The sequence below is a fragment of the Lissotriton helveticus genome, chromosome 5_1, assembly GCF_964261635.1.
Source record: "Lissotriton helveticus chromosome 5_1, aLisHel1.1, whole genome shotgun sequence".
Classification (NCBI taxonomy): domain Eukaryota; kingdom Metazoa; phylum Chordata; class Amphibia; order Caudata; family Salamandridae; genus Lissotriton; species Lissotriton helveticus.
This window is the reverse complement of record NC_136065.1, coordinates 2,142,825,694-2,142,840,750: the sequence shown is the minus strand read 5'-3', so window position 1 is coordinate 2,142,840,750 and position 15,057 is coordinate 2,142,825,694. Positions and strand designations below refer to the sequence as shown.

Sequence of the window (15,057 nt, the reverse complement as noted above, 5' to 3'; positions counted from 1 at the left end):
CTGTACTTCTTAATCCCGAAAAAGGACGGCACACTCCGACCGATTCTAGACCTACGGCCCCTAAACCGGTACATCCTCTCAGAACATTTCCACATGCTAACACTGCAACAGGTTCTTCCACTGCTGAACAAAGGGGACTTTCTCGCGACCTTAGACCTCAAGGATGCCTACTTTCACATCCCACTCCACCCCTCCCACAGGAAATACCTCAGGTTCACCATTCTAGACAAGCATTACCAATTCAAAGTCCTTCCTTTCGGGGTGACCACAGCCCCCAGAGTATTTACCAAATGTCTGGCGACAGTGGCGGCGCACCTCAGGAGACAGAACGTCCATGTCTACCCTTACCTGGACGACTGGCTTGTTCAAGCAAAGTCGGCCCAGCAGTGCGCGGCCGTCATGTCCCACACCATTCACCTTCTTCACAGTCATGGGTTTTCACTCAACTATCCGAAGTCGCACCTTCAGCCAGCACATGTGCGGCAGTATTTAGGCGCGACGATAGACACGTTGGCGGCTACGGCTCAGCCGAACCCAGCGAGCATAAGCAACATGCAGTCGCTAATCCTACAGTTCAGACCTCAACACTCACTTCCTGCAAGAGTGTTCATGCAGTAGATAGGCATGATGGCCTCCTGCATCTTCATTGTCCCACACGCAAGGCTCCATATGCGTCCGCTCCAAGAGTGCTTGGCACGTCAGTGGAATCAGGCTCACGGGCAGTTGAAAGACCTAGTGTTGGTGACCGGTCGGGCATACAGCTCTCTGCATTGGTGGAATCCACACAACCTTTGCAAGGGCCGACCGTTTCAAGAGCCTGTGCCACAGATTATCCTAACGACGGATGCATCTCTCCAAGGGTGGGGAGCTCATGTGCTCCACTACACAGTGCAGGGACTGTGGACAACGCAGCAACAGAAGATGCACATCAACTACCTAGAACTGATGGCAATCTTCATGGCACTCAAGTCCTTCAAAGTACATCCGTGCAACAAAGTCGTGTTGATCCGGACGGACAACATGACAGCCATATACTACATCCAAAAGCAGGGAGGTACACACTCTCCACAGTTGTCTCATCTGGCTCAGAGCATGTGGAAGTGGGCCATTCAGAGGAACATCTTCCTCATGGCAGAACACCTCCCGGGCAAAGACAATCAAATGGCGGATCTGCTCAGCAGGTACAGCCACCAAATGCACGAGTGGGAGATACATCCATCAGTACTCCACCCGTACTTCCAGCAGTGGGGTCATCCAGAGATAGACCTGTTTGCCACAAAGGAAAACGCAAAATGCCAAAGCTTTGCCGCCAGGTTCCCTCACCCACAGTCGCAGGGCAATGCGATATGGATGAACTGGTCAGGCAGATTTGCGTACGCTTTTCCACCAGCGCCTCTCATCCCGCTGGTGGCAAGGAAACTCAAACAACACTCGATGACGCTCATCCTGGTTGCTCCAACGTGGGCACGCCAACCATGGTACACCACGTTTCTAGAACTCTCCGTGGTGCCGCATCAAAGGCTGCGCCTCACTCCGGGGCTTTTGACGCAGAACCATGGCGACATTCAGCATCCAGATCCGCAACAGCTCAACCTGGCGATCTGGCTCCTGAAGTCTTAGAGTTTGGCTACCTTAATCTGCCTCCTGAATGCATGGACATCATCCGGGAGGCTAGGAAGCCCACTACCCGAGCTTGCTATGCAGCTAAATGGAAGCGGTTTGTCATTTACTGTACTACCCACAATATCAACCCGCTAGATGCATCCATTCCAGATATCATCTGCTATTTGTTACATCTCTACAAATGCAATCTAGCGTACGCTTCCATTCGGATACACTTATCCGCCATAGCGGCTTATCTCCAAAACAGGCAGCATCTCTCTGTTTTCAGAGTGCCGGCCGTTAAGGCCTTCCTGGAAGGCCTGAAGCGCGTCATCCCTCCCAGGACCCCGCCAGCTCCTGTGTGGAACCTCAACGTGGTCCTCACCAGGTTAATGGGCCCACCTTTTGAGCCTCTCCATTCCTGTGAGATTCAATTCTTAACATGGAAAGTGGCTTTTCTCATTGCCATCACTTCTCTACGGCGAGTCAGTGAGCTGCAGGCGCTCACTGTCCAAGAGCCATTTATTCAAATTCATCCCAACAGGGTTGTGCTGCGCACTAACCCTAAGTTTCTTCCAAAGGTGGTGTCGCAGTTTCATATCAATCAAACCATTGAACTGCGCGCATTCTTTCCAAACCCAGAAACTGTCGCCGAAAGAATGCTCCACACTCTTGATGTCAAAAGAGCGCTGATGTACTATATTGACAGAACAAAGGATTTCAGAAAATCACAACAGCTCTTTGTTGCCTTCTCAGCCCAGCACAAAGGCAACCCCATTTCCAAAGCAGGAATTGCCAGATGGATCGTTGAGTGCATTCAAATTTGCTATCACAAGGCTAAGCGCACTTTAAACGGTCCCCCCCAGGGCCCACTCCACTCGCAAGTTGGGGGCCTCCATGGCGTTCCTAGGCAATATTCCTTTGGAAGACATATGTAGAGCAGCCACATGGTCTACACCACATACGTTCACTAAGCATTACTGTGTAGACGTCCATTCCAAGCAGCAGGCAGCTGTAGGGCAGGCTGTTCTTCGAACACTTTTTCAGGCTTCTGCAACTGGCACGGGCAGCCGCCGTTAGTGGGGGGACTGCTATGTATTCTATGCTATAGATATGAATTCAGCAGCCCACATGCCTCGAACTGAATATGCTACTTACCAGTATGCATCTGTTCTTGGCATGTAGGGTTGCTGACATTCATATCGCCCGCCCTCCTCCCCGGCGCCCGTAGCGGTTGCAGACTTCTTATTCTTACACATACTCTTACACATGGTCATCGTTTACACTATTGCACTCCATCTTTGCCACAATGGCTAAAAACAATCTAAGGATGGAGTCGATGCCCATGCGCACTGTAGTCCAGGGGAGGAGCCACCTATCTCGTGATACTTCGAAGACTCTTCCAGGACAAAAAGGTGCAATCATCCGGACCCAACACTAGGCGGCGATCTATGCTATGGATATGAATGTCAGCAGCCCTACATGCCAAGAACAGATGCATACTGGTAAGTAGCATATTCACTCCTGATGGCAAGACTGAAGGCTGGAAAGGAGAAATCGTCGAGATCTCGTTCTCGAAGGGCGAGGACGAGGTCTAGATCTCGTGAAGGTTCTTCCTCGAAGTCGAATTCGGATCATGCTTCGAAATCGAAGAAGAAGCATAAGAAGAGGAGACATGAGTCCCGACATCGTTCCGGTAAGGAGTCGGGGTCGAGGTCGAAGTCACCGAAGAAGGTACGTTCTAAGGTGGTTACTCTTGATGTCTCTGAACCTGAGCCTGAAGGTGAGGCCTCGCCTTCGGAGTCGCGAGTGCGGACTCCGGCTCCGAATCCGTCTCCTGCGCCGTCCCCGGCCCGAGAAGAGGAAGAGGTTCAGGAGGATGTGGATTCCGCGCCTGTTGAAGAGCCGAATCCGGACACTCCCCGAGGTCAACCTGAAGGTTTTCAGCCGCCCTTTCCTACACCAGGCCAGGACCCATCAGCGTTTCTTAACGCTATGTATGGCGTCTTTTCAAGGACATGGTACCCCTCTGGTGCACCTTCGGGTCCCATGGGTCCTCTGGCTTTCAATTTAGGAGTTCCTCACTCCTATCCTTCGGCTCCGTTTATGCCTTATATGCCGGCTCCGACGCCGCCTTGGCAGTTTCCGACTCCACCGAGGCCATCGACGCTGATTCCGACGCCGCCTGCTCCAAATCGTCCTCGAGTACATCCCTCTGAGCCATCGAGTTCGATACCGACGTCGATACCGAATCCGTCGGAGCCGATGGTGGATCCGGTTGCGAAATGTGTGAAGGAGAGATCCAGAAGGGAGGCTCAACGCCTTTTGGAAGAACGGAGATTCTTGGATTCACTTCCTGATGTGGAAGAAGGTGAATTGGATGAGGATTGTTTTGAGGAGTTGGCTGACACAGGAAGCCTAGATTTCTCTCCAGAGTGGGAGTTGCCCTCAGGCTCTAGTACGCCTTCTAAGGATGTTCCACCTTATCATTTAATTATGAGGAAGGCTGCTGATCTCCTTAAATTAACTTTGCCGACTGTGGAATTTAAATCCAATATTCTAACTGAGGTCTTACATTCTCCAAATTCAGCAGTGGAACCTCTACTTCCATTTAATGATGCCTTGACAGAGCCCATTTTGGAGGTATGGAAGAAACCATTGTCGGCTCCTGCTGTTTCTAAGAGTGTAGCCAGGAGGTACAGGGTTGCTCCTGAGGACCCTGCTGTGAGAAGTTGGCCTGATATGCAGTGCTCACTATTCTAGTGATCACTATGTATCAGTCCAAACAACCCTTATTGATGATTGGTTGTAAGTCAACCTTATAGACCAGCTATCCTAGTAGCATGGATACGAGCAGTCTAAGGCTAAGACTCTAGAGGGCGTGTTAAGCCAGCTGTTTTACCATCACATTACCCCTTGAACACCAAGTGAAAGGACACCACACAAGTTGTTATGAAAATAAACAGATATTTATTTATAACAAGACTACCCTGAACTCTTTATGAGTCAGGGAGCTAAGCACATAACAAAACTCTTAAGAAAATACTTTAAGTCGCACAATTTACACAAATGCCCTAGGGGCACGAAAAACCATATACACAGTAAGTGGAATGCGAACTTGCTAGCAGGTAAGTAATACTTTTCTAGACTCAGGAATCGCTAGGCCTACAATTCTAAACACTGGGATTAGATACAGGAGGCCTGTGGACGTCGTGTGCAGAGTGGGAACTCTCACGCGTAAGGCGGGAAAAAGTCTATGGAGGCTAGCAGTTGCAAAGTTACTGTTCTCGGGCGAACCCGACTAGGTGGGTCGAAAACAAGAGTGGATCCGAACACTTAGGGTGTTGGACTATGCTGGAGCACCGGAGTACTCAGGTTACCTAGCCCAGGGGCTGCGGCTGCATAGGGTTGAAGTTGCGTCGGAAACCCTCGTTGAAGATCCAGGAGCCTGAAGAAAGAAGTTGCTGGCAGGCGACCAGTGAAGAAGTTCGTGGTGATCCAAGCCTGGATCAGGGAAGAAGAAAGACCTGAAAGCAGAGGGGACCAAGTTCTGAATCACTAGCCAGTGATTAGATGGGCACCAGGGTGGCACCGGACGAAGTCACCTCGACCAGGTGAGTGGGCACTGCTGGGCTCTGCAGTCTCTCGGACCAGGAGGCGTTGTCGGCGACCAGGATGGAGGTGCGAGCTGTCCCACGAAGGTTCTTGCTGTCGACGTCGCTGGACCCAGGATTGGGCAACAAGTCTTGGCAAATGCAAGGCCCACGCGGTGGACCTAAAATGGCGTCTTGAGTGGACCAGGAGGGTCCAGGGTGCTCCTCTTTTGGAGGGGAGCAAGGGCTAGTCTGGAGCAACCAGACCAGCAGTGTTTGTCGTCGTGGAGCGTCGTGAGAGGGCCACTAGCCAACGGGCAAGCGACCTGGACAACGCGGTTGGCAGCAAAGAGCAGAAGGGCCCCACGCAGATCTCGTGGATGCAGGGGGGCTGAACTTCGGTGCTGGAGCTGCTCAGGGTCGGGGCTTCTCTTACCCCAAAGCACTCAGTCGAGGGTCACTCGGTGGTCGTGCTGGACAAGCGTCGTGCAGTTCTGAAGATGGCCGGTTCCTTGAGGTCTCGTCGCACCCACGGATCACAGCTGGGCTGATGATGTAGGTTGAGGTCAGAGGTGCCAGGGAAGCCGGTTCTCGTCGTGCTGGAGCAGTCTTTATCCGAAGGAGAGACTGGCAACAAACCGCGAGGCTTGGTTGGTGCCTGCTGCTGCAGGGTGACTACTCCTTAGTCACAAGGGAGAATCTTGGGAAGAAGTCTTGAGTTCCTTTCGTGGAAAGTAGTTTCAGGATTCAAAGATGATCTGATTTGGAAGGGGGCCAGTTCCTACCTTTATCCTGAAAAAGGGGGCTGGCACGCGACTAAGTCCTGCCCTATGGGTGGGACCAGGAGGGGGGTGGTTACACCCCTCTCCTTTGGCGGGCTTTCCCCAGGCCAGGGGCTGGAGTGCCCCTGGAACTGGTTTCAGCCGGCCTATGCACAGTGAGCACCGGGGTGCCACTTGCAGTCACCTTCCTCTAAAGCCCTGCCTACCTAGGATACACAAAATCCTGTCTGGGACGGTGCTGGCACCGCCCCTGACAGGAAACCCTTTGTCCTTGCCTCCTGCTCTGGGAGGACTCCCAGCAGCAGGAGGGCAGACTTGTGTCTCGGTGGCAGCATCCATTTTGTGGAGCTAAGGCTATGTCTGACTTTAACCGGGGTTACAGGTTACATACATGTCGTGTCCCTCTAGAAGGGTGGAATGCTAACCCCGTCGCCAGAATTGGCGAGGGGTTAGTATTCCAATTTGTATGACACCTTACTCGACATGTTTTGATAAAGCGATACCAGAGTTGGCATATAACCGTGAGGATTATAATGCACTTAAGAGTATATGGTATGCGATATCATGGAAACGGCTAAGGGATGGATCCCGAAAGCCGCAGACAGGCTCAGCTCATGCCAGAGCACTATCTCACACGATTCCAAGCACTCTGCCTTCAGGATTGTTAAGGCCTGCCATAGGAGTGACTGATAGGAGATCTGTGTGTCCATTTAGGTTTAGATATAGGGATACTATATCTAAAGCAAAGGGTGAGTACACCACCTTGCCCCCAGCTGTCAAGCAGCCAGTTGTGTCTGTTTGGTTAGTCAGTCCAGGGGTGGCATAATACATGCTGCAGCCCCTGGGAGACTTCTGGGTACACCTCAGCCCTGGGTACAGGGACTTGGAGAGGGCCCAGTGCCAATTCAGTACCTGGGTACAATTTGGAATAGAGAGAACAGCTAGGCTGTGGGTCTGATTAGCAGGCCCACAGCCAGGGAAAGTCGTAAACCAGTGAAGCAAAAAGCAAAAATCTGGGTGATCATAGGATTGCAGACCCTACTCTCCTACAATAAGTTAGTTCTAAGGACCAGGGCTGCTTTCCTTCCCAAGGTGGTTACCCCTTTTCACATGGGACAATCTATTACTTTACCCACTTCCTATCCTCCCCCTCACCCTTCAAAGGAGGAGGAGAGGCTGCATCGTTTGGACTCTGAAAGAGCTATCAACTTTTATTTGGATCGGACTAGTGACCTGAGGCTGGACGATCAGCTCTTCGTGGGCTATGTGGGGAAGATGAAAGGCAAGGCAGTGCATAATGTTAAATGTCGTTAAATGTCGTATACTTGTAAAGCGCACAGCTGCCCCAGCAAAGGGGCGTCCTGGCGCTGTATACCGCTGGGGAACCCGTCCTGGCTTTCCCTGTGGGATTGTCCCTACTGGGAATCCCCAAGGTGGAGCCAGGCATCCCCGGCGTTGATGGGGCCGTTGTGGAGATTAGGCAAGCTAATGCCCAGAGTTGCCGAGTGGGACCCCAGGTTAGAGTAGGCACCGAGGCGAGAATTGTCGAGTCCGCTGACCCTGGTCCACGACCCTGCCGCGTCGGGAATTGAACCCTGGTCCCGGGCCGACTTCTACTCCCGGGTCTGCCGCCTCTAACCAGTGAGCCACACCACTCCACGCTTTCCAGGTGGATTATCTTGTGCTTCAAGATTTGCTACGCCCTGGACAAGAAGGACCCTCCAGAAGGTATCAGAGCTCATTCCACCAGAGCGAAGTCTACTTCTTCTGCTTTGGCTAGAGGTGTTCCTGTTATTGATATCTGTAAAGCGGCAACTTGGGCCTCCCTCCACACCTTTACAAAGCATTACTGCTTGGACTCTGAGGTTAGGAGGTAGGGCCATTTTGCTCGTTCTGTTTTACAAGATTTTTTGGTCCAGTCAGGTGGACACCCTCCCCCGGGAGAGGAACGGCTATCGGGAATCTATTCAAAAGGTGAGGAATCCACAGACAGAAGTAACCATCAGAAGAACAAATTACTTACCTTCGGCAACGCTTTTTCTGGTGGATACAATATCTGCCTGTGGATTCCTCACGCTCCCACCCGCCTCCCCGTTGTCTACCTGCTTCTACCAAATTATTTTTTTATTTTAATCATGTTTATATTTTAATAATGAGAAATGCTTTTTGCTTGCTATTTCTCTGTATCTTTATTATTTACGCAATTGTGATTTTACATATGTGTATATATATTTGATATGTTTTGTACATATCGAAAATGTCAGTTTGCCCGTTTGCCTCGGTGACACAGAAAAAAGGGGTGGAACTGACGTCCGCACCCCGACGAGGTCCTTTTCTGGCTCCGATGACGTCACGCGGTGCACCGAGCGGAGCCTGTCTATTATGACGTCCTTGTCGGCGTGGGGAGAGCTAGGAAAGAAATTTCCCGCAGTATGCTGGCGCAAGGGGTATTCAAAAGGGGAGGAATCCACAGGCAGATATTGTATCCATCAGAAAAAGCGTTACCGAAGGTAAGTGACTTGTTCATGTGTGTGTGCAAAGTTTCTACAAAAGACACGTGAAGTATTTCATCTATGTTTATCTATTCATGTTTTGCACGAGTGAGCAAGGCTCGAAAAATTTACTCGACCGCGTGCATTTGTGAGTCAGACTAGTTCAGGGCGAGCTATTTTTAGGTCCTACTCGCCCTTTCTGGCGAGTAAGTATACAAACTGACACTTGACCTCTGCTTCTGAAAGCAGAGGAAATGTGACAAGATAGCAAGATTTAAAAGCATCTTTACTGCTCACAACGTAAATGAGCAATAACATTTTTTTTAAATCTTGTTAACTTGTCACATTTGCTCAGCTTTCAGAGTCAGAGGTCAAGTGCATTTCATTTAGGTCGAGGAGAATTTGTAGGTTACTAGACCTGCAGGTCTAGTGCATTTTTTATGATTTTTCGAGCCCTGGTGAGGCACGTGGCACTTTAAAAGAGAGTGTGTAACTCTTAGAGCGTGTCATGTGATCAAGGCCGAAGCGCGTCATGGCGGTTGTGGTGATGGACGAATAAACGTAAAATTCTTGCACGAAGACTGGGTTCGTCTGTTTGTTCATATATATATTTGATATGTTTTGTACATATTGAAAATGTCAGTCCGCCAGTTTGCCTCGGTGGCACGGAAAAAATGGGTGGAACTGACGTCAGCACGCCGACGAGATCTTCTTCTGGCTCCGATGACGTCACGCGAGCGGAGCCTGTCTGTTATGACGTCCTTGCCGGCGTTGGGAGAGCTAGAAAAGAAATTTCCCGCAGTATGCTGGCGCAAGGGGTATTCAAAAGGTGAGGAATCCACAGGCAGATATTGTATCCACCAGAAAAAGCGTTACTGAAGGTAAGTAACTTGATCATGTGTGTGTGCACAGTTTCTACAAAACACACGTGAAGTATTTCTTCTATGTTTATCTATTCATGTTTTGCACGAGTGAGCAGGGTTCGACAAATTTACTCGACCGCACGCATTTGCGAGTCAGATTAGTTCAGGACGAGCTATTTTTAGGTCCTACACGCCCTTTCTGGCGAGTAGGAATACAAACTGACACTTGACCTCTGCCTTTGAAAGCAGAGGGAATGTGACAAGATAGCAAGATTTAAAGGCATCTTTATTGCTCACAAAGTAAATGAGCAATAAAAATGCTTTTAAATCTTGTTAACTTGTCACATTTGCTCAGCTTTCAGTCAGAGGTCAAGTGCATTTTATTTAGGTCGAGGAGATTTTGTAGGTTACTAGACCTGTAGGTCTAGTGCATTTTTTATGATTTTTCGAGCCCTGGTGAGGCACTTGGCACTTTAAAAGAGAGTGTGTAACTCTTAGAGCGTGTCATGTGATCAAGGCCGAAACGCGTCATGGTGGTTGTGGTGATGGACGAATAAACGTAAAATTCTTGCACGAAGACTGGGTTCGTCTCCGTTTGCTCCTAGTGAAAGGAAGTATTGGTGAACGGCGAAACAGGAATATATATATATATATCACCACAAAACACCCCTCCGGTTGGAAAGGAAAGAGGCCACTCGGGGAAACCTTCAGAGAGCCGTTTATTCAGACCACACAGAATGATGCATTTCGGCAAGATAGCCTTCCTCAGATGCTGCTACAAACTGGTTAAACCTCCACCCACGCCTTTTGAAGTGTCCTGCCTTGTCATCATTGGACGGTGAGTTCCCTCCCCAGATCACATGTTCGTTCACCCAAAGCAGTCCAAAGTGAACTACACTTCCCAGAAAGCACCGCTTCCCAGCGGGTGAAACGTGGAGAGGGAATCACTATTAACAGGGAAAAGACGTAGTAATGAGTATGGAGTGTCCCGGTAAAATGATGTCCTCAGGCTCTCTTGGGTCCCCTTAGCGCTCCAGCCTCTAGTATGAGTCCCAGCCGGGCTGTAAGTCGTCAATACAGTGATTGTGACTTCTCGTGCAGTCACAAGCTTCACCTGGCAGCAGTCCGTAGCTGAAACAAAACTTGGGGCGGGCAGGAGTTGTTCCGATACCTCGAGGGAAAAGAAAAAGCTGCAAAGCTGGTGCCAGTATCTCTCCTGCCACTTGGTAGAGCGGGGCCTCTTGTGCACCTCTGGCTGGTGCACCAATTGAATCACCACAAAACACCCCTTTGGTTGGAAAGGAAAGAGGCCACTCTGGGAAACCTTCAGAGAGCCGTTTATTCAGACCACCCAGCATGATGCATTTCGGCAAGATATATATATATATATATTTGAGAATTACCAGATGCTTTTGCATGGGGTACTGTTGGTTTCACCTGTCCGACTCAAAGGTATGGAAAAAATGGGTGGAAACTGATGTCAGCACTCAGACGAGGACTTCTTATGGCTCCGATGACGGTCACGCGGAGTCCTCATCGATGTGGGAGAGCTGTAATGAAAAGTTTCCGTAAATGCTGGTGCATTGGGATATTCAAAAGGTGAAGAATCCAAAGGTAAATACTGTATCCACCAGAAAAAGTGTTACCGAAGGAAAGTAACTTCTTCATTTTATGACTTATTCCTGTATCCCTTGAATGCGAAGCTGAAGGTCGAGTAGACTGCTCTGGCTGTTAGACCGTCGCTGTTGGTGGCCGTGGTTTAGCTCCTGACCAGTCCCTTCCGCACCAGACTCCCTGATTTTTCCATTTGCCTGCCTACTTGTTGCATCAGATTAAGTCCATCATACCAAGCTCAGGTGCTAGTTTGTCTGGCTCTATTTAATGTGCATTAGGTATGTATGTATTAGTATCACTTGCCCTTCATCATAACTGCCTCCTAGCCTGTGTTATAGACCCAAGCAGATGTTGGATTATTGACCTTTTCTTGTTTCATACAGGTTGGTTGAAATGCTCCCATGTTTGAGATAAATATAAGTCAGCTTAAGTGAGCCCCATAGCTCTGCACTCTTTGTTGATGCTGTATGACTGACTGGCCCTTGGTGGCTTCCTTTTGCAGCAAGTCCCCCAGCCTGCAGTCTTTGTGTATCTTCAGCCTGGCCAACACCGAAGCGGGACAGGCTGTGGTGAACATCATGGGCATCGGAGTGGACACCATAGATGCTGTCATGGCTGCGCAGCCCAGCAGGTGAGTCTTTCTTTTCAAGGGAGACGCCGTCTCCAGGAGGTTATCTTTTCTAGAGTTGAGCACCTGAGCATCATTTGGAACCTCAAAAGCTGGATATCCAACATTTCACAAGTATTGCACTCTATTCTTGTTTTTTTTGCATCGGACATCATTAGATGGGAGTGTTTGTTTTAGTCCGGAGTGTATTGAAAACTCCCATAATTCTTGGCCCAGCTGTGTCAGTGTAGCTTATTTTTTTTACCCTCAAAATTGACCTTTTTTACCCTATTTCGTCTTTTCTTGTATGGCAGTATCCATATTTTTCATTTTGTTCAAATTTTGATGTCATGGTTGTTGCTTGAGATTTAATTAGGTGTAATGTCGATGTTCAGAACCTTTTTCTTTTTTCTGCGTTTGAGCGATTAAGAGGTTTTTATCGTCCCTCTGATCTGTGATGATGCCGGGGGAATGTTCAGAGTGTCCTGCAGGCTGGAGTGACCAGTCCCCGTGCATCTGAGAAGGCTGCTGCCATTTCTAGATAGTGTGAATACACAAGTTAAGTTTATTTTGATATGGAACTCCTACGGAGGTCCGCATACATATACACTACAGATGAGACAAAAAATGCATTTCCTTCAATAAATAGTTTTCCTTTGTATGAAGCTACCTCATTAAAATATATCATCATACATACAGTATAGAATGCAGAGGAGAATAAAACTGTTGTGTAAGACCGCAAAGTGCAATATACAAGGAACGGGGTGAAACAGAACATTCCTAAAAAGGGAAAATATTGCAACGCATATACACCAGGATGAGGAAAAGTCACAATATTACAACATAAGTACCATTTTTTCAAATAGATAGGCAAAAATGTATTAGAAAGCATTTAATTTGATGGAGGGACAGATATAAATGAGCTGGCCTCATGGGCGAAAGAATGTTAAATTTGAGGTATGAAGGTCGTAGGAAAATGCGCATAGCCTTTTGCAACTCCAGACACACAAATAGCACAGGATTAAAATCTTGAACTTGTAAACAAGACATTTTGCAGATTTTCTATTTTTCTCAATATTTTGTCCCAATACCGGTAATTTCTCTAAATGGCAACAAATACAGTTGCAACAAGAGCATCAGCCATCTGATCCCGTGAGGTAAGTTCTTAGTTAGAGCCGTGCGGCTCCACTATTAGTGTGGAATCTAATACTGCAGCTGTGATGGAGCATACAATAGGGGCGTGCTCTGGAATGAGGGGGTCCCCTCCCTCTTGCAGGAAGCAACACGGGTGTTAGCCCAAAAGGCGCGCTTTAAAGGAGAAGCTACCTTTGAACGGCAAATGTGTAACACTTGGGAGAGGGGCAGCTCCATTGATCAGGAAGTCAGGCTGCCACTGGGGACAGGAGAGGGGTATCAAGCTGCCAAACCAGTATTCCAGGGGCGTGTCGCTCCCCTGGTAACCATACCGTTGGGTTGAGCTAGGGAGCTTCGCATGCCGGAAGAGGGCTCCTCCCATTTTGGTAATGGGCAGAATGGTGCTTACTAGGATGCTCTGAAGCCACACTTTATGCGAAGTGGTCTTCAGGTGGGAGGTAACCTGGTAGCGCATTGCTTACCAACCACAACCTGCCCTGAGGGTATTTTCTGAGCATTAGTAGTGCAACCCTGGCACTCCGAACTCCAATCTCAACTGGACTGGAGGAACGACCAAAGAAAGACTGCCTTGCTGCACAACGGAACCAGAAAAGAGAGGATGCACCAGAGTGGACTGCACCTGCTGAACCTGGTTGCTAACAAAGGCGGGGAACTGTGCCTGTCGGGTCCTGCTTGAAGAGAAGCAGTCTCCAGAACCCAACTAAAGCCAAGAGACTCTAAGGGTCAGTGTGCTGGCCTCCTGTTCACATATTACTTCAGCAGCCGAAAAATCAATTGTTTATTCAACAAAACGTTTACTTTGAATCAAAGGAACACACATGAAGACCATATGGGGTATTGCGTTAATTTTTTATAAATTAATTCATTTATAGATACCCCAACATTCTTTTTAAGGCTGTCAACACATAAAGGGAAATATGTTGTGATATGTGACAAAAGGGACAGCTAGTGCTCAGTGATACAATAATGGAAAAGTACAATCTAGCAATGCCCAATGCAATTGCCAATCATCTTACATATCTTGTTAGTGCAGGTAAAAATGAAACGTCATGCAGCAGCGCCATGCAGGCAGGGGGCGTATGAAGGGCAGCTTTCAAAGAGCCCCATACCTAAAGCCAGTATTCGTCAAGTTTCGTGCCGTCCCACAGATGTGCACCATATTACTGTTGTGTTCCGCGCCTCTCCAATGTCTGAAATCATTACAAAGTTTTGCCCTGCATAGTTTCTCTGGCGGCCAGTGCCAGCGGTGGACAGTCTTCAAAAAGCTATATTTTAGCAAGCTTCACTGAAACCTTTGATGTAATCTGCTAGTCTGGTTTCCCACCCTCCTTCACGCAGTGTTTCCCCCCATGTGAACGGTGTGTAGGTTGGGCTGGCGAAAACATAGTGAATAATCAGGGTGGCAGATAACCTCCAGTATATGGACACAATCTGTCACCTCGCCCTTGGATTGTGTTAGCCACGAAAGGCAACAAGAACAAGCCTGTTGGCTTTGCCAATGCAAGTTGGGCCTGTTCATTCCTATGGGATGTTCAAAGCCACGGTATTTTTCGATCATGCTGTTGACTGTGACTGCAATTATGTGGCTGTTTTCAATCATTCTAAACAAAAGTAAGCTAATGCACATAAACAGACTATGCAGGTGTGTATGCACAATTCAGATGTTTCATATGCACTACGTCTCGCTCCTCGCACACGTGACGCTTGCTTAGGAACTACTCTACCCGAGCCCGGCAAACACTGGTCTGTCAACAAGACACCTGAATAAGAGCACTTGAAGATACGTTCAGCGCCTTCCACGCAAAGGCGGAACCCATGACAAGTGGAGCAATGGCGCGCGCCCTGAAGGGTGTTTCAAGAGCGGCTGAGAGCCGGCCTTCATTTACGCAATTAATCTTCTTCTTAGTCACGTTATGGACAAACATGGCGCAGCAGTGTGAGAACAAATACTTCACTGACTAAACGGCGATTGCTGCAAAGATAGGGAAACATTGTTAGGTGATAGAAAACTGCAGACTTCAGTAATGAAAATCTGCGGTGATAAAAACTGTCATATCGGCGTGGGCTCAACATCCTGTGATTGTGAGCAAATCACTTATCTCCCAGTGTCTAACTAAAAAAAAAACACGTGTGGTATTTATTTAACTTTATATAGCGCAAACTTTACCCAAAGATGTCAGAGCGCTTTACACTAAAACCAAGTATGTTACATGAGGGGATTTACAAACTTACACGTTACAGATACATACGGGATAGTTCAAGAAGTAATAAAATAAGAGGTGGTACTGACAAAAAAAAACACTAGGCATAGAATACATATTTACAGCATTGTAAGAACTTGTGAAACGT

At 48.4% G+C, this 15,057-nt stretch overlaps 1 protein-coding gene across 2 annotated transcripts in view; it reads left to right on the top strand.

Moving 5' to 3' along the window:
- NUP188 (nucleoporin 188) overlaps window positions 1-15,057 on the top strand; it is a 761,473-nt gene that overhangs the window by 400,380 nt on the left and 346,036 nt on the right. For both annotated transcript variants that reach the window (XM_078646272.1, XM_078646271.1), the window contains exon 23: window positions 11,449-11,577. In XM_078646272.1, coding sequence (XP_078502398.1) covers window positions 11,449-11,577 — 129 coding nt within the window. The remainder of the gene's footprint in view (window positions 1-11,448; window positions 11,578-15,057) is intronic.